At 47.4% G+C, this 23,001-nt stretch overlaps 1 protein-coding gene across 2 annotated transcripts in view; it reads left to right on the top strand.

Annotated features, from left to right (window-relative positions):
- The first annotated feature begins 210 nt into the window (after positions 1–210).
- Positions 211–23,001, top strand: part of OBI1 (ORC ubiquitin ligase 1) — a 28,428-nt gene continuing 5,637 nt past the window's right edge. The window contains exons 1-5 of one of the 2 annotated variants that reach the window (XM_083501213.1): positions 211–400; positions 11,317–11,452; positions 12,841–12,932; positions 14,643–14,891; positions 17,240–17,328. In XM_083501213.1, coding sequence (XP_083357339.1) covers positions 329–400; positions 11,317–11,452; positions 12,841–12,932; positions 14,643–14,891; positions 17,240–17,328 — 638 coding nt within the window. In that variant the 5' untranslated portion in view covers positions 211–328. Of the gene's footprint in view, positions 401–567; positions 986–11,316; positions 11,453–12,840; positions 12,933–14,642; positions 14,892–17,239; positions 17,329–23,001 lie in introns of those variants that run through there. The other variant, XM_083501214.1, reaches the window with a different exon arrangement.

The raw sequence follows: 23,001 nt of genomic DNA on the forward strand, positions 1-23,001 counted from the left end.
ATTCTTACACATTCGAAATAGATACGTGTGCGCACATCCGTGTCTGCCAAGGCAAGGCAAGAGAGGACAAACCCGGCGACAAACTCGCGTTTTCCACGCTCAACGTGCTCAGATTTCTCGGCTCCTCCCTCCTCCCTTTCTTCCGATGAGAAGTCTTAAAAAGCGTCCGCGTCAACGCGAGGAAGATTGGCCTAGCTGGCTTTCCGTACTGGGAGCCCTAACAGCGTGAGAGTTGAAGAGAGCGAGTCTTCCTTCGCCGCCGCCGCCGCCGCGGTCGCCGCCGCCTGTGGATTGGAACTTCCACGCTCGCGGGATTCGAAACGTCACAATGGCTCAGAACGTTCAGAATGTAACACTTTCTCTCACGCTGCCCATCACTTGCCACATTTGCCTGGGAAAGGTAACGGCACCTTGCGCTCGAGATGCAACCGCCCCCCCCCTCCCCAAAGAAGGGACACTTTGAAGCGTGCGTGGTCCTCGGGAGAAAGCCATGCCTTGCCAGGGAGGAGAGCGAGAATGGATTCCAAGGAGGATTTCCTCTCTCTTTCCCCCCAAAAAGCTGTCGCGTTTCCCTCTGACACGTAGCCGATTGTTCCCCGGTTCCCAGATTTGTCCCTACAGCTCGCCGGAACCTCGTGTGTGTGGCTGCTTTTAGAGCCAGGAGGAGGAAGGGAGGCCTTAGCTGGACCATTGCCGTGTCGGAAAGATTCGCTTCCGCTTTTCAAGACTTATTGGGCTGTACAGTACTTAAATGAGGACGCGTTCACTTTTTGTAAAATGAAGGGAAGCTCCTGTGATGAAGGGTTGGCGGGGGGGGGGGCGAAACGAAGACTTCCCCCTTCCTCGTTTGTTTCGAGTTTTTAAAAAAATATTATTTTAGAGTGGTTGGAAATTGCTTGGATCAGAGTTGATGCCTTGTCAGTGGTTTTGAGAGACGAGCTTTCCAATGTGGGTTTTTGCAGGCTGAGAATCTGCTAGTAACAAGGTAGGCCAAATAATTTGGAGTAGAAGCCTAGGCCAGACAGGCTCGCTCCCCCCCCCCCCCCCGGTTTAAGGACAGTCCTGCTTGCTTCACTAAGCTCTCCACAACCAATAATGTTATAGGAGTTCAGCTGGAGTTTGTTTGTTTGTTTCCTCTTGCTTTCTACCTTCGTTTATGGCATGTATGCTGAGAAAATGTTGACCAGCACTGCAAGAAATGATCCTGAGCTATGATTTCAGATCTTATTTACAACCACTCTGTGGCCTGCTGTCTTCTTTTCCTCCCTCCCAATCTGTTTGTTATGATGTTGTTTAGTCATGTCCGAGTCTTCGTGACCCCATGGACCAGAGCACGCCAGGCACTTCTGTCTTCCACTGCCTCCCGCAGTTTGGTCAAACTCATGCTGGTAGCTTCAATAACACTGTCCAACCATCTCATCCTCTGTCGTCCCCTTCTCCTTGTGCCCTCCATCTTTCCCAACATCAGGGTCTTTTCCAGGCAGTCTTCTCTTCTCATGAGGTGGCCAAAGTATTGGAGCCTCAGCTTCACGATCTGTCCTTCCAGTGAGCACTCAGGGCTGATACCTTAAGAATGGAGGGGTTTGATCTTCTTGCAGTCCATGGGACTCTCAAGAGTCACCTCCAGCACCATAATTCAAAAGCATCAATTCTTCGGCGATCAGCCTTCTTTATGGTCCAGCTCTCACTTCCACACATCACTACTGGGAAAACCATGGTTTTAACTATACGGACCTTTGTTGGCAAGGTGATGTCTCTGCTTTTTAAGATTCTGTCTAGGTTTGCCATTGCCTTTCTCCCAAGGAGCAGGCGTCTTTTAATTTCGTGACTGCTGTCACCATCTGCAGTGATCATGGAGCCCAAGAAAGTAAAATCTCTCACTGCCTCTATTTCTTCCCCTTCTATTTGCCAGGAGGTGATGGGACCAGTGGCCATGATCTTCGTTTTTTTGATGTTGAGCTTCAGAATATAATTTGCGCTCTCCTCTTTCACCCTCATTAAAAGGTTCTTTAATTTCTCCTCACTTTCTGCCATGTTTGTTATGATACTTATGGGAAACTGTGTTCGCCGAATAGACCTGCAACCCTGTTTTCAGCAGGCTCTGTATACACATTGAAAGTTTGTGGCCGTGAGTATGATGGAGCTCGTTGGAAAACTTTTTCCCTCTTTCAGATCTGGTGGTGGCTTTTCTCATGGAGAGAGGAGTGTCTCCTTCTTTGGCGATCACTCGTAGCTGAGTAAGATTGTCTTCCATGAACACGATCTTAATGATGTGTCCATAAGTGACTGTGGAGGCCAATTCTGGATCCACACGTCCTTACACAGTGGGGACATAGGTTTCTGGGTGTGAGTTGATCACAGTGAGTTTTTGCCTTCCTCTTAGCACATTTCTCCCTTTCATCCTGAGTTCAAATGTCTTCAAAGTCCATGACACCTTTGGCAAAGGCTGTTCTCCAATTGGAGCACTCACAGGCCAGTGTTTCCCAGTGGTCAGTGCTTATACTTGATTTTTTTAGATTTGCCTTGAGAGTGTCTTTAAACCTCTTTTGTTGACCACCAGCATTATGTTTTCCATTTTTAAGTTTGGAACAGAGTCGTTGCTTTGGAAGACGATAATCAGGCATCTGCACAACATGACCAGCCCAACAAAGTTGATGTTGAAGAATCATTGCTTCAACACTGGTGATCTTTGCTTCTTCCAGTACACTGACATTAGTTTGCCTGTCTTCCCAAGTAATATGCAGTTTTTTCAGAGACGCTGTTGATGGAAACTTTCAAGGAGTTGGAGATGGCATTTATAAGTGGTCCATGTTTCAGGGAGAAAGCTGCACTCATAGAGCTCAGGTGATGCTGGATTTTGGCATCATTGTTGGCCCTTGTGGAAAGATAACTGCCCAGGTAGGAGAAGTGATAGACACTTTCCAATGTTACACCATTGAGTTGGATTTGTGGCACTGCAGAGGGGTTGTTTTGTGCTTGTTGGTGCAGCACCCTGGTTTTTTGGATGTTGAGCGATAGGCCAAGCTTCTCATAAGCTTCTGCGAAGATGTTTAGGATGGTTTAGAGGTCACACTACGGTGTCATCAGCATACTGAAGCTCTATGATGGAAGTTATGGTAACCTTACTCTTTGCTTTCAGCCTACTCAAGTTAAAGAGCTTTCTATCTGTTCGATATATGGTTTCTACCCTGGTGGGGAGTTTCCCTTCAACAATGTGTAGGATCATGGCAATGAAAATAAATAATAAATAGAGTCGGGGCGATAACACATCCCTGTTTAACACCTGATCCCACTGTGAATGGTTCGCTTTGAGAGCCATTGTTATCTGCAATTGTTACTGTCATACTATCACAGAGGCGCCGAAGAATGTTCACAAATTTATCTGGCCAGCCAATTTTCAGAAGAACAGTCCACAGGGTATTACGATTTACAGTGTCGAAGCCCTTACAGTGGTGCCTCGCAAGACAAAATTAATCCGTACCGCGAGTCTCTTCATCTTGCGGTTTTTTCGTCTTGCGAAGCACGGCTATTAGCGGCTTAGCAGCTATTAACGGCTTAGCGGCTTTAAGAAAAAGGAAACAAACTCACAAGAACTCGCAAGACGTTTCGTCTTGCAAAGCAAGCCCATAGGGAAATTCGTCTTGCGGAATGACTCAAAAACGGAAAATTCTTTCGTCTAGCGAGTTTTTCGTCTTGCGAGGCATTCGTCTTGCGGGGCACCACTGTAGTGAGGTCAGTAAACACCATATACAGGGGTTGGGTTTGCTCTCTGCATGTTTCTTGAAGCTGTTGAGCCGTGAAAATCATGTCTACTGTCCCTTTAGAAGGTTGAAAACCATTTTGGGATTCAGGAAGGGTAGCCTTGGATATAGTTAGGAGATGGTTTGCTAAGATCCTTGCAAGAATTTTGCAGGTCACAGCTAATAAAGAGATGCCTTCATAGTTTCTGCTATCCGTTCTATCACCTTTTTAAAAAAAGGTTGATAATTTTAGCAACCCTAAAGTCTGCTGGGATCTCCTCTCCCAGATTTTTTCGATGAGCTTGTGAAGTTGTTGTGTAAGTTCAGTTCCACCCACTTTGAAGACTTTGGCAAGTATCCCATCAGGTCTACTGGCTTTGTTGATTTTCATTTGATTAATAGCTGTGCACAACTCTCCCAGGTTTGGAGATACTGCAAGCTCATCTTCAATTTGTTTTTGCGGGATTTGTGAGAGGACCTTGGCCGCTACAGGGGTGTTGTAGTTAAGGAGATGCTGGTAATGTTCTTTCCAGTGCAATGCAATAGCTTCGTTATGTTTTTCCTTTAAAAAAATAAATAAAACATAATGCATTGTAAACATGTTAAAAACTTAGAAACATACCCGAATAAAAACCAAACACCAATATGAGAACATTCTGATTTTTTTTAATTACTGATACAGAAACATGAGTAGAGGTTGAGTCCTTATGGACTATAAATCTTTTATAATGATTATTGTTTTTAGACGGAAAAGCCACCATTAAATATTTTTCCCTGCTTCGGTAGAACCAAAATAACCTCTGAATAAACAAGTAGGCCCACTGATAAATTGGTCTTCAGTAATCTGCTAAAGCTATAGTGGATTGATCTGCTTGTATTAAAAGCAATGCATTCTTAATTATGAAACTGCTGAAATCTTCCATTCGACATTTGAATGGTGTTGTCAGTTGTGTTTATATATCTTCTAAACGTTGAGTCACTTTGAAACTCTAGGGGGATCTATTTGATGGATTGCTTGAACCTCTGACATACCTTTGTTCACTGAGTCAAGGTAAGGATCCAGACACTAGCCAGGCCTCAAACCATACTGTGCCTTTATTTGCTGTCTGCAGGCATTTTCACCTGAAGCAGAGAGGACATTAAGACTAGGACTTGGTAGAGCATCCTTCACCAACCTGGTCCCTCCAGATATTTTGGGCTAAAACTCCCATCAGCTCCAGGCAGGTTGGGACAGTAGGTTGAAACTGAACATTCTCCTGCCCATCAGAGAGAAGGTTTTTGGAATGCCCTTTCCAGAGGGTGCACCTGTTTCAACTTACTTTCCTGGACCAGATGAAGACTTTCATTGGTGCAAGCTTCTGGACTGGCTGGCTTTTATTGATGTATATTGTTGTATTTTAATTGTAGGCCACCTGGGAGCTTGAGGCCAAAGAGTGGCTTTCAGGTATCCTTTGTTCTTCACTAGCTAGTGTTTTGCAAGCAGCAAATGATGCTTTGTTTGTGAAATGGACTCCCAAGAATCAATAGGCAAAACTCGCCTGTGTGATTTTTGTGTGCACCCCACCCCACAAGTTTGAATCCTGTGTACCAGAGGTGACCAACCTTTGACCTTCCAGATCTTGCTGGACTCCCATCATACCCAACTGGCATGGCCACTGGTTAGAGATAGTGGGGGATGTGGTCTAGTGACTTCTGGAGACTGAGAGGTTCCCTATATCTTCTGTTTACATGTTCTCCTGGCATAGGTCTTTATGCAGCCAAAATGGCACCACCTCCGAGGTTAGCAGAAGTACCTGCATTTTAAAAAATGTAATAGAGGGCAACCCCAGAAAAAGCCGAATGAGAACTGAGCATGCTCAGTGGACAGGAAATGCCAATTGCCTAGGCGAGGAATAAAACAGAAAATCATGGGGGAGCAGGAGTGGAATGGAGTATCCTGCAAGAGGGCTGGAACAGAGTGTCCTTTGAGAGGGCACAACTGGCTAGCTGCTGCACGTATCAGGAAAACATCAAACAGCAGCGTTTGGTTGCTGGCCTCACCTTAAAACTCATATTTTCCGCAAAACCTTTGGACAGCTCCCTAGCCTCCCTAGCCCCGATACCCTCCTTCTGAAACAAACTCTGTGTGTAATTGAAACAATGGCATATTCTGCTTATTTTTTCCCCGTTTAGTGTTTCTCACCCCTTGGGATGTGGGTGGCTCTGTAGTCTAAACCACTGAGCCTCTTGGGCTTGCCAATCAGAAGGTCGGCGGTTCAAATCCCGGCAACGGGGTGAGCTCCCGTTGCTCTGTCTCAGCTCCTTCCAACCTAGCAATTCAAAAGCACACTAGTGCAAGTAGATAAATACGCACCATTGCGGTGGGAAGGTAAACAGCGTTTTTGTGAGCTCTAGTTTCCATCATGGGGTTCTGTTGCGCCAGAAGCTGGCCACATGACCCAGAAAACTGTCTGTGGACCAATGCCGGCTCCCTCGGCTTGAAAGCGAGATGAGCGCCACAACCCCATAGTCACCTTTGACTGGACTTAACCATCCAGAGGTCCTTTACTTTTACCTTTACTCCTTGGGTCAGTTTATAAATTGAAAGCCTCTTGTGGTAGGGACCTACCCTCTCATTATGCCCAGGGCACTTTACAGAGAAACAATAATGCTCCAAAATAAAATAAGTAACATTTGGAGGCTGGGTTTGCAACTGGCACGTGCGGTTAGATTTTCTTGCTTGAGAAAGTGTACTGAATCTAAGAAGAAGTTGACCCAGACCAGATGTGCGGCAGACTTCTCAAAATGGCGATTCATAAGAGCCATTAGAGAAACCACAGCTGGTAGGTGCCATTTTAGAAGAGGCACACTCTCTGTGATGCACAAACAACACTACTGTGTGCCCTTGAATGATTTGTGCGTAGGACAATCTATCGTATAATGTGCTGCTTTGGGGGACTTTTGTCTTGGGTGATGTGAAACCTCTGGTTGTGGTTGACTCCGTAGCCTGTCACAGAGAAGCTGGATGCTCAGAAGAGTCTCTGGCCCCAAGCCTGCACTTACCGTATTTTTCGCTCTATAGGACGCACCGGACCATAGGAGGAGGAGAATAGGAAAAAAAAAATTCTCCCCCTCTCTGCTCAGCGCCCCTTCAGCGAAGCGGCAGGAGAAACGGAGCCCCTTCCATTTCTCCTCCCGCTTCGCTGAAGGGGCACTGCGCAGCTCTCTGCTGAAGCCGGGAGAGTCTTGCTCTCCCGGCTTCAGCAAAAGGAACCCGAAGCCTTTGGAGCGCAGCGTGAATTCCCACTGCACTCCAAAGGCTTCAGGAGGCTATCCCTGAAGCCTGGAGAATGAGAGGGGTCGGTGCGCACCAACCCCTCTCGCTCTCCAGGCTTCAGTGAAAGCGAAAGCAACGCGAAGCCTCCAGAGTGCCTCCTTAAATTTTGGAGGGGAAAAAGTGTGTCCTATAGAGCGAAAAATACGGTATCCTGTAAAATGAGACAGTTGCAAACAATGCAGTGGAGGAGAGATTTATACCTGACCTCCTGGCAGGTGCTGCAGCTTCCAGGAGGGAGAGAGGTGGCAACAAGTTTGGCCCAGTGCAAACACACCAGCTGAGCCAATCTAGCCATGTGTTTGCACTGCGAGACCCTCCTGTCTACCCCCTCCCTCGTTCCCAGTAAGCAGTAGCCGTTCAGCTGTCAGGAGGACAGTTAAGCATCTCTGCCATGCCACCTGCTACTGGTCATACAAAAGGTTGCTTACTTGTCTGAGGGGTTTTTTTGGCACCCATTTCTCCACCTAGGCTTGTAGCAGTCCAAAGGCATTCTAGACCAGGGTTTGCGAAACTTGGGGCTATAGCTGTTCTTGGACTACAATTCCCATAGTCCCTAGCTAGCAGGACCGGTGGTCTGGGATGATGGGAATTGTAGTCCAAAAACAGCTGGAGACCCAAGTTTGGGAAATACTTTTTGAGACAAAGGCACTTGACAAGGGCATGGAAAACCGCTGGTATGGTCTGAGGAGAGTTCAGAGGGCAGATAGAGAGCCCTAGATGACTGTATTTGGCCCCTGAGATGCCCCACATGAATTGCAAGGCATTGTAGAGGACTTAGGTTGGTTTGCCTAGGACAGAGCAGTAGACCACAATGCTTGAGAAATTAGGCTTTTTTATTTTATCCTGTGTCTCATATCTCTGGAAGTAGAGCAGAGTTTAGAAGCACAAATATATCAAAGGCTTTTGGGAGCAAAAGTAACATTTGTTTTGGTCTCTAAAGAAGTTTTCGCAGTGGGCGAAGTAGCATTATGAAATGCAGAATTTCTCTGTTTATAGTTGATTATTGAATCCCAGGGTTGGACTCCAAGCAGAATTTTAAATTAAAGGGAGATCTTATTAGTAATGCCTTTCAGAAACTTATTTTTCTAAAACCGTTTGCGCTCCTTTAGGAAAATATATAAGCATCTTGTTAAGATACAAATACTTAAAGCCCCAATTCTCTGTGGCATAGCAGCTCTTTACTTCTGCCTTCTGTACAATAGAACATATTATATTGGATGGTTATCAGTGCTCAGAACATCTCAGCAGGGTGGAGAAAACCTCTTGCCCTTCCCTGGTAGCTTCACTAATTTTTGTCTGCAGGGAAATGGCAAACTGGCGGAGTTTTTTGTGCTGCAGATTCTTCAGCAAGTCTAAACTCCGTTTCGAGTTCACTTATTATTGCGCCCCTTGGGTCTTTTGTCCTGGGGTTCTATGCAAAAGAAACACAGTGCATAACTTGGGCTTTGGACAGTCTGGACTTCCTATTTATTTTCTAAAGTTTCTAGTTCTCAGTGTGGTGTAAAACCGGGAAGGTGAAAATCCTGGAATCTTGAGTTACATTGTGCCAGAAGCAGTCAGGGGCAATCTTCTAAAAGTCTAGCAAGCAATATCTATACTTTTTTGTTACTTTTTTCAAACATTTTCACAAAATCAAATAATTACATTGTTTCATAAATTGACTTCCTACCCTCACCTCCCGCAGTGTTTTTACTCAAACCTTTTCTACTGCATTATATACTTTATCTGTTACAAAAAGCTTCTCTATTACAATTATTTTATCTTTTTTCTTCCGCTGCTTTTATCTCAAATCCTGCCCACAATTCCAGTAGTAGATAGGTAGCCGTGTTGGTCTGCCATAGTCAAAATAAAAAATTCCTTCCAGTAGCACCTTAAAGACCAACTAAGTTGCTCAATGTGGTGCCTTAGTTGGTCTTTAAGGTGCTACTGGAAGGAATTTTTTATCCTGCCCACAATATCATTTGACTCTATACACACACACACACACACACACACACACACACACTAGTTCACAAAGAGCCTTCATTCTTCTATGAAAATTTCCTCCTTTTGATCTCTTAATTTCGCTGTCATCTTTGCCATTTCTGCGTAGTCCATTACTTTCAAAAGCTGCCACTCCTCCTCTTTCCATTTCTGTGCATATAATATTCTAGCTGCTTGGACCTGATATCACTTTCACTTTTCATCACTTTTTAAATTTGCAATACCGTCTTTCTATCTTACAATACCCAAGGCGGTTTACAAGCTGAAGAAACAAAGAATGTACACCTTATAATCTAATGCAATATAAAAAATCTAATGCAATATAAAAAAGTGATAATAAAACATAACCTTAAAATAAGCAACCTACTTCAAATAAAGTAACATTCAACAATCCATTAGAATAATATAGAATAATATTAAATATCAGCGTATAAAAATTAAACAGAAATCCATTCTTAACCATTACAATAAATAATTTCTAAACTACAATCAAGAAAACAAGGGCAAGCCACAGTGCATAAAATAATACAATACAAATTGAGAAGCAGAGGCTGTGGGACAAGGCAGGTGGAAGAAGCCTTGCCTGATGAAGTCTCTCCCCTCACTATTTACATTCTGCTCTGTTTACCCCTTCCTTGCCCATGTATTTTCTTTCTTTCTCTCTCCCTGTCTGCTTTGGTGGCATTGCTGTTTGTTGGCTTACTAGAAGTACGTATGAGAAGGATGTAGGGGTCTTGGTGGACCGCAAGCTTAACATGAGTCAACAGTGTGATGCAGCAGCAAGAAAAAGCTACCACTATCCTAGGCTCCCTCAACAAAAGTATAGCGTCTAGATCAAGGGAAGTATTAGTACCACTCTATTCTATTCTATTCTATTTGTGGGTGGCGCTGTGGTCTAAACCACTGAGCCTAGGGCTTGCTGATAAGAAGGTCGGCGGTTCGAATCCCCATGACGGGGGTGAGCTCCCATTGCTCGGACCCTGCTCCTGCCCACCTAGCAGTTCGAAAGCATGTCAAGTGCAAGTAGATAAATAGGTATCACTCTGGCGGGAAGGTAAACGGCATTTCCGTGCGCTGCTCTAGTTTGCCAGAAGTGGCTTAGTCATGCTGGCCACATGACCCAGAAGCTGTACCAATAAAGCGAGATGAGCGCCACAACCCCAGAGTCATCCACGACTGGACCTAATGGTCAGGGGTCCCTTTACCTTTACCTTTTATTCTGCCTTAATCAGACCACACCTGGAATACTGTGTCCATTTCTGGGCATAACAATTTAAGAAGGATGTTTTCAAGCTGGAACAGGTTTCCTCAACCTTGGCCCTCCAGATGTTTTTGAGACTTCAATTCCCATCCTCCTTGACCACTGGTCCTGCTATCTAGGGATCATGGGAGTTGTAGGCCAAAAACATCTGGAGGGCCAAGGTTGAGGAAGCCTGTGCAGAGGAGGGCAACCAAGATAATCAAGGGTCTGGAAACTAAGCTCTGTGAGGAACGGTTGAAGGAGCTTGATATGTTTAGCCTGGGAAAGAGGAGACTGAGAGGAGATATCTTCAAATATCTTAAGGGCTGTCACATGGAAGAGAAGGCATGCTTGTTTTCTCCTGCTCTGGAGGGCAGGACTCGAACCAGTGGCTTCCAGTTGCAAGAAAGTAGATTCTGACTAAACAGACGGGAAAAGCTTTCTGGCAGAGCTGTTTGACGGTGGAACGGTCTCCCTCGGGAAGTTGTGGACTCTCCTTCCTTGGAGGTTTTTAAGCAGAAGTTGGATGGCCATCTGTCAGGGATGCTTTCGCTGAGATTCCAGCATTGCATGTGAGTGTCTGGAGGCGGTTGGAGGATGGATGGTGGCTAACAGATTGAGGTTGAATCTTGACAAGACAGAAGTACTGATTTGGGGGGACAGGAGGTGGGCAGGTGTGGAGGACTCCCTGGTCCTGAATGGGGTAACTGTGCCCCTGAAGGACCAGGTGCACAGCCTGGGAGTCATTTTGGACTCACAGCTGTCCATGGAGGCACAGGTCAAATCTGTGTCCAGGGCAGCTGTTTACCAGCTCCATCTGGTACGCAGGCTGAGACCCTGTCTGCCTGCGGACTGCCTCACCAGCGTGGTGCATGCTCTGGTTCTAAATTATTATTATTATTATTACCCTTGGGTTCCTTCTAACTCTAAGATTCTATGTTCCTTGCATGATTTTTATGTGTGTTCCAAGCCAAAAAGGGAAAAGAGCAATTGCTGCTAGAATACCTTTTTAATTGTTATACCCTCTCCGTTGCAAGGTCCGTCATCCGGTCATCTGTGCCAACAACCATGTCTTCTGCTCCATTTGTATCGAAGTGTGGCTGAAGAACAACAGTCAGTGTCCTGCTTGTAGGATCCCCATCACCACTGACAATCCTTGCAAGGAGGTCTTAGGTAAGGCAGCCTTTCCCCCTCCCATTAAATGCATGCGTAATCTTTTTATCCTCTGAGTGGTGTGGAGCCTGTGCAGCATCCAGCTGCATTGTTTCTGCTGCGGCTCGCAACCAGCTTTTGTATTTTTATTCTGCCCTTTTTGCAACCGTGGCGTCCGTTTCACTATATCCCATTTTGTTTTTGCAACATCCCCGAGAAACAGATTTGACTGTGATCGTGTGAATGGGACATGTTATCCAGCAAACCCAGGTGTTCCCAGCCATAGCCTTGATTCTCGAGCCAGTGTGCTGCAGTGGGGTGTAGTGGTTAGAGCAGGTGTCACCAATGCAGCACCCACAGGGGCACGTGCCAAGATGATATTCCTGGCACCCACAGGGTCCCTGCCCCTGCTGAAATGAGGCTTGAAAGAAGCATTCTGTTGTAGCCAATAGAACAGATTCAACATGTGCTGAGTTTGTTGTTTGTGCCAGGCAAAGTTTCCCCAGTTTGCAAATAATATGCCCCCAGAGTCGGCAACCCTGAAGCGAAATGTTGGCCTGGGAAACTTGAATTCAAATCTCCGCTCAAGTCGCCAAGTTTACTGCTTGACCTTGGGCCAGTTACAGGGTTGTTGTCAGGTATATGCGTGGCACTGTGGGTTAAACCACAGAGCCTAGGACTTGCCAATCAGAAGGTCGGCGGTTTGAATCCCCGCGACGGGGTGAGCTCCCGTTGCTCAGTCCCTGCTCCTAGCAGTTCGAAAGCACATCAAAATGCAAGTAGATAAATAGGTACCACTCTGGCGGGAAGGTAAACGGCGTTTCCGTGCACTGCTCTGGTTCACCAGAAGCAGCTTAGTCATGCTGGCCACATGACCCGGAAGCTGTGCGCCGGCTTCCTCGGCCAGTAAAGCAAGATGAGCGCCACAACCCCAGAGTCGGCCACAACTGGACCTAATGGTCAGGGGTCCCTTTACCTTTACCTATATGTGTTACACATTCCAGGAAACTACATGGGAGCGATCGCAGAGGTGGTAGCAACCCCAGATTATAAGTAAAGAAGACTTTAGGCTGGAATCCTCTACCTGGCAGCAAGGCCTATGGAAATCAGCATTCTGATTTCTGAGTAGACACGCAGAAGATGTAATGAATTTTATAAATATAAATAAGATTTCATTGCACGTCTCTCAGGGTGTTTGTCAGGAGGAGAGTGACTTTAGGATTTGACAGCCTTTGTGAATCGTAATCTTAAAATAAATTACATTTAAACTTCAAAACGAAGTTTGCAAACTTGCTGCCCCTCCAGATGTTCAGGCAGGGATGTTGTAGTCTGGAGACATCTGGAGGGGCTGCACATGTTTAGAAGAAAGCTGAGCACTGAACGGAGCCTTGCTTGTTGTGTTGCTGCAGGAGGGACGAGTGAAAGCAACCCTGTGTTCAGCCCGACGGTCAGGAAACAGCTCCGCAAAACGAGGCTGGAGCTAATGCACAAAGAATATGAGGTAAGACGGTGTCAGGAAGGGTGGTTTGTGAGGTTCTGGTTTGTATGGAGTCAACTCCCTTGGGACACATTAGCAATGGGGAACCAACAACCTATGGACCTTATTAGGTCCGCAGGGCCATTTTGGCCAAGCCACACCCACCTGCCCTACACCTGTGAAGTGTGGGACAGGTAATGACCTGGCTCAGCTAAAAGCAAAGTGCTCCGCAAGACTCAGCTGTCATGCCCAGCCTTTTGCAGAACACTCCACAAGACAAGGCTTCGCAAGAGGGTCTTTGTGGATGTTCTGGGGGCTTTACAAGCCCTGGTGAATCAGTGGGTTCTCTGGTCCGGTGTCAGAAACCCAGCCTGTACACTATCTTAGGTGAGAGCCAGTGTGGTGTAGTGGTTAAGAGCGGTAGTCTCGTAATCTGGGGAACCGGGTTCGTGTCCCCACTCCTCCACATGCAGCTGCTGGGTGACCTTGAGCCAGTCACACTTCTTTGAAGTCTCTCAGCCCCACTCACCTCACAGAGTGTTTGTTGTGGGGGAGGAAGGGAAAGGAGAATGTTAGCCGCTTTGAGACTCCTTAAAGGGAGTGAAAGGCGGGATATCAAATCCAAACTCCTCCTCCTCCTCCTACACTGGATGGAAGCCCATATTTTGAAACTGCTTTGTGTTCCAAGGTGCTGTTCTGTACAGATCTGGCTAAAATAATAATTATAAGAATAATAATTTATTATTTGGACCCCGCCCATCTGGCTGGGTTTCCCCAGCCACTCTGGGCGGCTCCTAACAGAATATTAGAAACACAATAAAACATCAAACATCAAAAACTTCCCTAAACAGGGCTGCCTTCAGATGTCTTTTAAAAGTCGGATGGTTATTGATTTCCTTGACATCTGATGGGGGGGCGTTCCACAGGGTGGGTGCCACTATCGAGAAAGCCCTCTTCCTGGTTCCCTGTAACCTCACTTCTCATAGTGATGGAACCGCCAGAAGGCCCTCGGCACTGGATCTCAGTGTCCAGGCTGAACGATGGGGGTGGAGATGCTCCAGGTATATTGGGATAAGGACATTTAGGGCTTTAAAGGTCTGCAGCAACACTTTGAATTGTGCATCTGCCTAGGCTCTGCTGAGAAAAAGATGCTGTTTGAGATCAGCCTTTGGTCTGATCCAGTACTATAAGATCTCTCTCTCATTCACACACATACAGGGTGAGTCGTTTAAAAGAGGCCCCATGGATACAGAGGACACATGTTCCACAGGGCCTGTTTTAAAAGACTCACCCTATATATACATGTACAGTGGTACCTCGGGTTAAGAACTTTACCTCAGTGGTACCTTCAGGTTACAGACTCCGCTAACCCGGAAGCAGTACCTCGGGTTAAGAACTTTACCTCAGGATGAGAAGAGAAATCACGCACCGGTGGCAGTGGGAGGCCCCATTAGCTAAAGTGGTACCTCAGGTTAAGAACGGTTTCAGGTTAAGAACAGACCTCTGGAATGAATTAAGTACTTAACCAGAGGTACCACTGTTCTCTTTGATGACAGATTCAAAGCCAGCTCATTTTCTGTACCGGGATCAGCCTACAAAAACCTGAAGAATTGAGCAGTATAACAAAGAAACTTAGCCGATGTTGTTGTTGTTTTTCCCTCTTCTTTTCCTGCCTCCTGCAAAAACGCGTTTCTTCTGCCCCTTAATCGGCCATGGGTTTGCGTCACTCGGAAGGATGAAATAGAATCTCTGCAGAAGGAAGTGGAGGAGCTAAAAGGGAGCAAGCTCAGCCTGGAGGCGCAGCTCAAATCTGTCCTGCACCCCGAGACGCTTGACGTGTCTGACAAAACCCGGGCGAGTCCAGGACTCTCGGAGGACAAGCACAAGGTGGATCCAGAGACTTTGGCGGTATGGACCCAGAAGCTTCAGGCGGCTAATGATATGTATGAAAAAGTGAAGGAGGACATGGGAGCGCTAACAGAGGTAATGAATGCGAAATCTGACAATATTGAATGGGCAGGGATAACTGGCGGTGCGACCTCTTGTGTAATTTCCTAGGTGGGTTGAGAAGCGAAATAGGGTTGAGGCACTGGGTCAGTGGACTTCCTGTTAATTGGCCATTGTCCAATATTCCATGAAACCAAGAATGTGGTTGTATCAGGTCCATGTTCTGTCTTCTTTTTCGACACACCATCATTGGACGGCATGGGCAAGCCCTGATCCATGCAGCGACTGAGTTCTGGGTCATTGCGCACTTGAGTGAAATCGTGTGCGATTGAAATACCCCGTCCCCCATTCCGCCCTTTTCGTGATATCTTTTATGACGTTTCCGGGTCACTTTGGGGCTCGGCACTGTGTGCGATTGTGCACGTATCGGCCATGACTGTAATTAATGGCGCCTGAATGTTCCCTTCATGGCCGTCGAGATTATATAACACCGGTCCTGAAACTTACATTGGCTCCCAGTATGTTTCTGAGCACAATTCAAAGTGTTGGTGTTGACCTTTAAAGCCCTAAAAGGCCTCGGCCCAGTATACCTGAAGGAGCGTCTCCACCCCCACCATCCAGCCCCGGATACTGAGGTCCAGCGCCGAGGGCCTTCTGGCGGTTCCCTCACTGCGAGAAATGAGGTTACAGGGAACCAGGCAGAGGGCCTTCTCGGTAGTGGTGCACTCTCTGTGGAATACCCTCCCATCAGATGTCAAGGAAATAGACAACTATCTGACTTTTAGAAGACATCTAAAGGCAGCCCTATTTAGGGAAGTTTTTAATGTTTGATGTTTTATCGTGTTTTTAATATTCTGTTAGGAGCCGCCCAGAGTGGCTGGGGAAACCCAGCCATATGGGCAGGGTATAAATAATAAATTATTGTTGTTATTATTATTACAGGATGGTGCATGCATGTTCCCTTCATTGAGGGCCCACAATCTTGTAACTGTCCCTCCTGAAAGCTTAGACCTCTTTGCCTTCGCTCCACCTATTTTGGCTCCCCCACTCCACTTTTTCTTTCTCCAGATTCTCCGCACCCCCATGACATTTGCTCAGTGCCAAAGAGCCACAGCACCCCTATCCTGGTTTAGCATAATGTAAACAAGCTGTGAGGAGCCTCTGTCTCATGCTGTGCTCACACACCTTTCCTCTTGCATGGTCAGAAGGAAGCGTTAAGACACTTCCAGTTTTGCTTTAGTGCAATTTGTCCGACCTTGCAGGTCCAATCTGTGCCCACCCCAATAGGCTGACTCTGACAGGCAGGGCAACCTGTTTGCACGTCACCTGTATGCCAGATGATGGGCAGGGGGGTTTCTCCGCCTGCCCACGAATGACCCATGTCCAGCCGCTGACAGTCAATTGGTCTGTCGGAAACGCAGCACAAAGACACTTTGCAAGCCCCATGTCTGCGTTTCTCGAGCTCCAGGTCTTGGGTTGGTGGAGCTGCTTTGTGTTGTTTGTCAGCTGCAGGGTCCTGCAGGCTTGAACCAACAGCCCATCAGCTGGTAGACCCATGACTTCAGCCCATTTTTGGAGGTATTGGCTGTGCCTCACGGGGCAAGTAGGTGTGGTTTGGAGGAAACAGGGATATGGGTCAAAATTTGGCCTGTGGGCCGCAGCCCTGGTGCGCAACTGAATTTCTGACCTTTTCTTTGTTGCGAGTGTGCGAACGTGTGCGCCTGTGGCTTCCTTGCCCTTAACGGAAAACGAGACACTTGATTCCGTTTGCGGAGACAAGAGGGGCTTTAAATCCTGAGGCTTATTAATAGCAGCATTCTGCAAGCGACACCAATGGGGCCTGGCAAATAAGTTGTCATCGCGGATTTTGTTCTCTAGAGTGTGTGTGTCTGTGCCTCTCTTTTTATTTTTTTTCTATAAGGGGAAAAAGCCGCTTGACAATCTTAACTCGGTTTGGGAGAGTCGGGAAGCTGTTCGACACTCATTTTGCTGATACCTGCACATTGTAATGTTAATGCATTTAAAGTATTTAGTCATGTGGAGGAGAAGGAGGGGGGGAACATGGAATTGCCATTAGTACCTCCCCACCACCACCCCTTAATGACTGTCAGGCTGAACTAACATGGCTCTGTTTATTTCCCTGGGTAGAAGCCTTGCGGTGTATTTTGGGAATATAAATTAAAAATGCCTGTTCTCTCTCCAGTTTTTGCAAGCCATTTCCCAGGGTAATTTTTAAGTGGTGTCTCTGTCGAGGGTCTCGGAGAAGAGGGAGCGGAGTTAACTGTTGCTCCTGTCTAAATATGCTTCCCCTCCTTTAAAGTCTTACAAACATTACGAGTGAGTTTGTTTGGGGGTTTCTTATAATCCTATTTATTTCCATATAGGTAAATAAGAAGCTGAGGCTCGAAAACAGTGGCCTTGTGAGGGAGAACTTGCGGCTAAAGGCTGAGGTTGGAAGCCGATCGCCCCAGAAGTATGTAAATATTTTAAAACTTGTCGTGCATTATTCATACGATCATACGCAGCTACTGGAGGACCATAACCGCCGTTGCAGGAATGCAGACTGGGCTGGTGGAGAGCTTTGTCTTTGTTTTGTGTGTGTATGTGTGGAGATTAAATAGGAATTCTGAACGGCTTGTCTTCCTTCAGACTTAGATGCTACATGCCGTCTCTGTCTGAATGCATGGTGATTTATAATAGATTTGTTTCAAAACCACCTACAATGATATTACAAAAACTGCTTGATATTTGCCTGTTTCCTACTTCCCCTCCCCCGCCCAACCCCCTGTGCTGTTCTATAGAATTAAAAAAAAAATGGATTCATTAATGAGTCCTCAAAACAAAACTTGCACCACAGGTATTCAGGTGGAAATTTATTGGTTTTGTTAAAAGCGTTTGTAGCCCACCCTGCAGCCCGAAGGTCCAAGGGTGGAGATGCAAAAACAGGACAATCAAATCAACAGCAGTTAAAAATGATTCCCCCTTCCTTCACGACAATGGTACTGCTAACTACAGCCTTGTATTCAGATGCTTTGGTGGCAAGGGGATCTATGGAAGTAAATTAATGGACAGGCAAAGAAAGGGTAGAGCAGGGATAGCCAACATGGTACCCTCAAGATGTTGATGGACCTCAACTCCCATCAGCCCCAGCCATGGGAGATGATCAGGGAGATGATGAGAGCTATAGTCCAACAACATCTGAAGGGTACCATCCATTCTTCCTCCACCAACCCGTAGTGTTTCCAGGTTGGCCTCAGGGGTGGGAAAGTCTAGCCTACTCCTGGTTGCTCTCAAGGTTACTTAGAGCAGTGTTTCCCAACCGGTGTGCCGCGGCACACTACTGTGCCGTGAGACACCGGCTGGTGTGCCGTGGGAGGGAGGCGGGCGAGTCGGGCGGCGAGAGGCGGCGGCGGCGGCGGCGAGGATCCGCGTCGAGCCGGGGGCGGCTCCGCGGTGGTGGTGCCGAGCGGCGGGGCAGCTCGCGCAAAAGGGAGGAGCGCGAGACAGCGGAGGAGGAGGAGGCCGGCATGTCCGGGCAGCAGCAGCAACAGCAGCAGCAGCAACTCCCGGCGACGGCTCCTCCTCCGCCCGCTATCGCCGCCGCCGCCTCAGCTGCCCTCGCTCTGCTGCCTCCTCCCACCCCGGCAAGGGGAAGGGAAAAAACGTTCACTTTTGTGCGCCCCCCCCCCCCGCGTGACGCTGCGCGCTGACGTCACGGGGCGGGGCTTTAATGGTGGTGTGCCGCGAGATTTTTTTCCGGTAAGCAGGTGTGCCGTTGCCCAAAAACGTTTGGGAAACACTGACTTAGAGAACTTGGTGGAAAGCCATATTGTTCCCTCTTCTCAAAGCATTGGTTGAAACAGATCATAGCAATGGCGTGCGGTAGAAGTCCACCTTTTCCACAATGACTCCTCCAGTAGTTTGGTGGCCATCGTCCATTTCCCCCAGCACTCATACAACAAGTTTTGGAACCCGGGGTCCCCAGCATGGCACCTGTGGGCACAGTGGCACCCTTGGAAATTCCCGTTGGGACCCCCCAAGGCCCACCAACCTCTTCCAATGTTTAGTTCTTCTTCTTCCTTTGTTGAATTTAAAGAGTGTGGTGAACAGCTCCTATCACTAACCATTGGCCATGGTGGTTGGAGGTGATGACAGTTGGAGTCCCAACATCTGGAGAACTTGGTGTTCCCCACTCCTGATCTGCTATGTTAAAAGACTCATCACTTCAAAGAACCTGATGAGACTGGGAGAGCTTAGTTGGTAGAGCAGGAGACTCTCAACCTCGGGGTTGTGGGTTTGAGCCTCACATTGGACAAAAGATTCCTGCCTTGTAGAGTCCTTTCTGACTCTACAGTTCTATGATCCTTTGAGAGAGAGGGCGGTCATCTCATCTTGGCTGTCTGATGTGTGCAAACCACAATGTTGGGTCGGACATGAGATACTGTACATTCCTACCTAACTTCCTTCTTGTGTTAAATGCACTAGAAATAGACTGGTGGGTTAGTTAATGTGCTGATGTAGCCCTGCTCAGTCTGTACTTCTCCATGTGTCCCTTATGGCTGCTACAATGGTGGTCTTTCTGAGGTCCAGAGACACTTCTTAAGAGAACCTGCGCTTGAGAGTACAATGCTTTCTCTTGGTAAGCAAATTAGAGGTTGCCTCTAATGCAAGTTGCATTAAATAAACATCTTACACATTTCTTCCATTGGACTTTTCTGCTAGATCTGCATATAAGTGAACTGTGCATATTTTGCACAGGCAAGTCTCTCTCTTCCACGGCAACTACGGCTGGATCTCAAAGTAAATGGCAGCTTGCTAACAGGCCCCCGCGTCTTCTCACCATGAATCCTGTCTTGCAGCCCCTTCCAAGGGGGCTGCTACTGAAGATAGATGGTGACCAGCTTGAAGGGAAAGCGACATGCTCCCTGGCTTCCAGTGGGAGACAAGTATTGTTGGAATTTGAACAGTGGAAGCTGTCCATGGAGGCACAGGTTAATTCTGTGTCCAGGGCGGCTGACTATCAGCTCCATCTGGTACACAGGCTGAGACCCTACCTGCCCGCAGACTGTCTTGCCAGAGTGGTGCATGCTCTAGCTATCTCCCGCTTGGACTACTGCAATGCGCTCTGTGTGGGGCTACCTTTGAAGGTGACCCGGAAACTGCAATTAATCCAGAATGCTGCAGCTAGACTGGTGACTGGGAGTGGCCGCCGGGACCACATAACACCGGTCCTGAGAGATCTGCATTGGCTCCCAGTACGTTTCCGAGCACAATTCAAAGTGTTTAAAGTTTAAGTTTAAAGTTTAAAGCCCTAAACGGCCTCGGTCCTGTATACCTGAAGGAGCATCTCCACCCCCATTGTTAGCCCAGACGCTGAGATCCAGCGCCGAGGGCCTTCTGGCGGTTCCCCCATTGTGAGAAGTGAGGTTACAGGGAACCAGAGAGAGGGCCTTCTTGGTAGTGGCGCCCGCCCTGTGGAACGCCCTCCCTTCAGATGTGAAGGAAATAAGCAGCTATCTTCTCTTTAAAAGACATCTGAAGGCAGCCCTGTTTAGGGAAGTTTTTAATATTTAATGCTGTATTGTTTTTAACACTTGATTGGAAGCCGCCCAGAGTGGCTGGGGAAACTCAGCCAGATGGGCGGGGTATAAATAATAAAGTAGTAGTAGTAGTAGTAGTAGTAGTAGTATTCTGAGTCCACGGCTCATTTGACCAACTACGTTCTTTCTGTGGCACCCTGTGGGGCTCAGGAGCCCAGTTATGGCAGCTCCTCACCCCTTTTCAAACACACTCCCTCGTGGAGTCTTCCCTCAGCCACTTCTCTCCCCTCACCTTGAGAGTCCTCCAGGCAGCAGACGCCACTGCCCATGGTCTTTGAGCAGCCGCCCCCAAGAGAAGTGCCTCCTCACATTGCCCCACAGGGGCCTGGGAAGATGATTCCCCCAGCCTTAGCAGCCTGGTGGAGACTGGCCAAAGGTGAATGTGAGGCCATCTTACTCACCTTGGGAGGCAGCAGCAGCAGGCCTCACCAGACCTGCATGGCAGGAATGTGCCCCTTCAGCACCAGACACTGAGCTCCTAGGCAGGCCTTGCACACAGGAAGCACAAGAAAGGCCAACACAGTGCCTGCCTGCCCAACCTCCCACTTGTCTGTCCATTCCCAACAGCAAGGGCTGGTGGAGTGGCTGGCTGGGTTCCCTCACTTGCTTGCTTGCTTGCTCCAAGGCTGCCTCAGCTCCTGGCAACCAGCACCCCCTGACCAGCCCCAGAGGCACCATTCAACTGCGGAGCTTGTAGCCACGGCTGCTGCAACAAACAGCTGTGCAAGCCTTTGGGAGGCAGAGATGCAAGAGGGCATTAGAGGAGGGAGGGGAGGAAAGAGGGACAGAGGCCAGTGTTGCCCACGGCACTCCTGACCACCATTCAAGGCATCCCAGGGTGCCACGGCGCACTGGTTGAAAACCACTGCTGTAAGCCAAAGCATGGTTTACTGAGACCATGTGAAGGTAGAGAAGAGAAGAGTCCACAGCCAGTTTGTTCTTCCTTAAGGTCCTTTTTGGGACGTGGGTGGCGCTGTGGGTTAAACCACAGAGCCTAGGACTTGCCAATCAGAAGGACGGCGGTTCGAATCCCCATGACGTGGTGAGCCCCCGTTGCTCGGTCCCAGCTCCTGCCAACCTAGCAGTTCGAAAGCATGTCAAAGTGCAAGTAGATTAATAGGTACCACTCCGGCGGGAAGGTAAACGGCGTTTCCGTGCGCTGCTCTGGTTCGCCAGAAGCGGGTTAGTCATGCTGGCCACAGGACCCGGAAGCTGTACGCCGGCTCCCTCGGCCAATAAAGTGAGATGAGCTCCGCAACCCCAGAGTCGGTCAGGACTGGACCTAATGGTCAGGGGTCCCTTTACCTTTACTAAGGTAATTTTTGCTGCCATGCTGAGCTAAGGTGAGGTTTGGCTTAGCACACGAGTCACTGACATTTGATGGCAAATACTTTCAGGGCGGCTTATAAATGGGAAAATAGCAAAAATTTAAATGGCGAGTAAAAGTGGGCAACCCACCCACCCCCGCCACCTAAATTCAGACATCTTGAGAAACCAGGAATGAATGAATTTTATTATTTCCGTCACATACCAGTTCCAGCCCACATACAATATCAAGGAAGTCATAAAACACAATAGGGATACATTTGAATTTGCAGTTAGGTATAACAGGGACAATACAGATATAGCAACAGTTTAAAAATATATAAATTAAAACTTAGTCACTAACATATAACCTAAAATTATCATTTAAGGCCTTAATCATTATGATAGCACAGCTTGTTCTCCAAGTTTTATGGCAATTGCACAGAATTTGGTTACCCTTAACGTGATCTCAGGATCCTTGTCCTCTGCCAGGGATTTTAGACATTGAAGTTTGGGTTCATTTGGAGATTTTTGCATAGCAGGGGTAATAAATACCGAGCGTATATCCTCGTAGAAACGGCAGCGTAACAAGGCATGAGAGGCAGAGAGAAACCAGGAAGAATTTTGCCCAGCACAAAAATTATAACTGATACATTTATGTATGTGTGTGTGTGTGATACTTCTACCCAGCACTTCAGTTCAAATGAATACTCAACAAGGCTTAGAAAAGAAACACAAATCCAATATGCAATATTAAAACCGCAAATACAGTGACTGAAAGTAGTGTATGTTAACTGCAGCACCAAAACAAATGTTAAATATACAGTGGTGCCTCGCAAGACGAAATTAATCCGTTCCGCGAGTCTCTTCGTCTAGCGGTTTTTTCGTCTTGCGAAGCAACCCTATTAGCGGATTAGCGCTATTAGCGGTTTAGCGGCTATTAAAGGCTTAGCGGCTATTAAAGGCTTAGCGGCTAAAAGGCTATTAGTGGCTTAGCGGCTTAGAAAAAGGGGGGGGAGCGGAAAAAAATCGGAACACTTGCAAGACGTTTTCGTCTTGCAAAGCAAGCCCATAGGAAAAATTGTCTTGCGAAGCAGCTCAAAAACGGAAAACCCTTTCGTCTAGTGGGTTTTCCGTCTTGCGAGGCATTCGTCTTGTGGGGCACCACTGTATTTATAAATCTGTACAAGAAGAGTTCAGCTTGTAGTCTGTTCACAGTTAATTTTTGATCAGTTTTTATT

This window comes from Podarcis liolepis (assembly GCF_965112155.1).
Source record: "Podarcis liolepis genome assembly, chromosome: 4".
Lineage (NCBI taxonomy): Eukaryota > Metazoa > Chordata > Lepidosauria > Squamata > Lacertidae > Podarcis > Podarcis liolepis.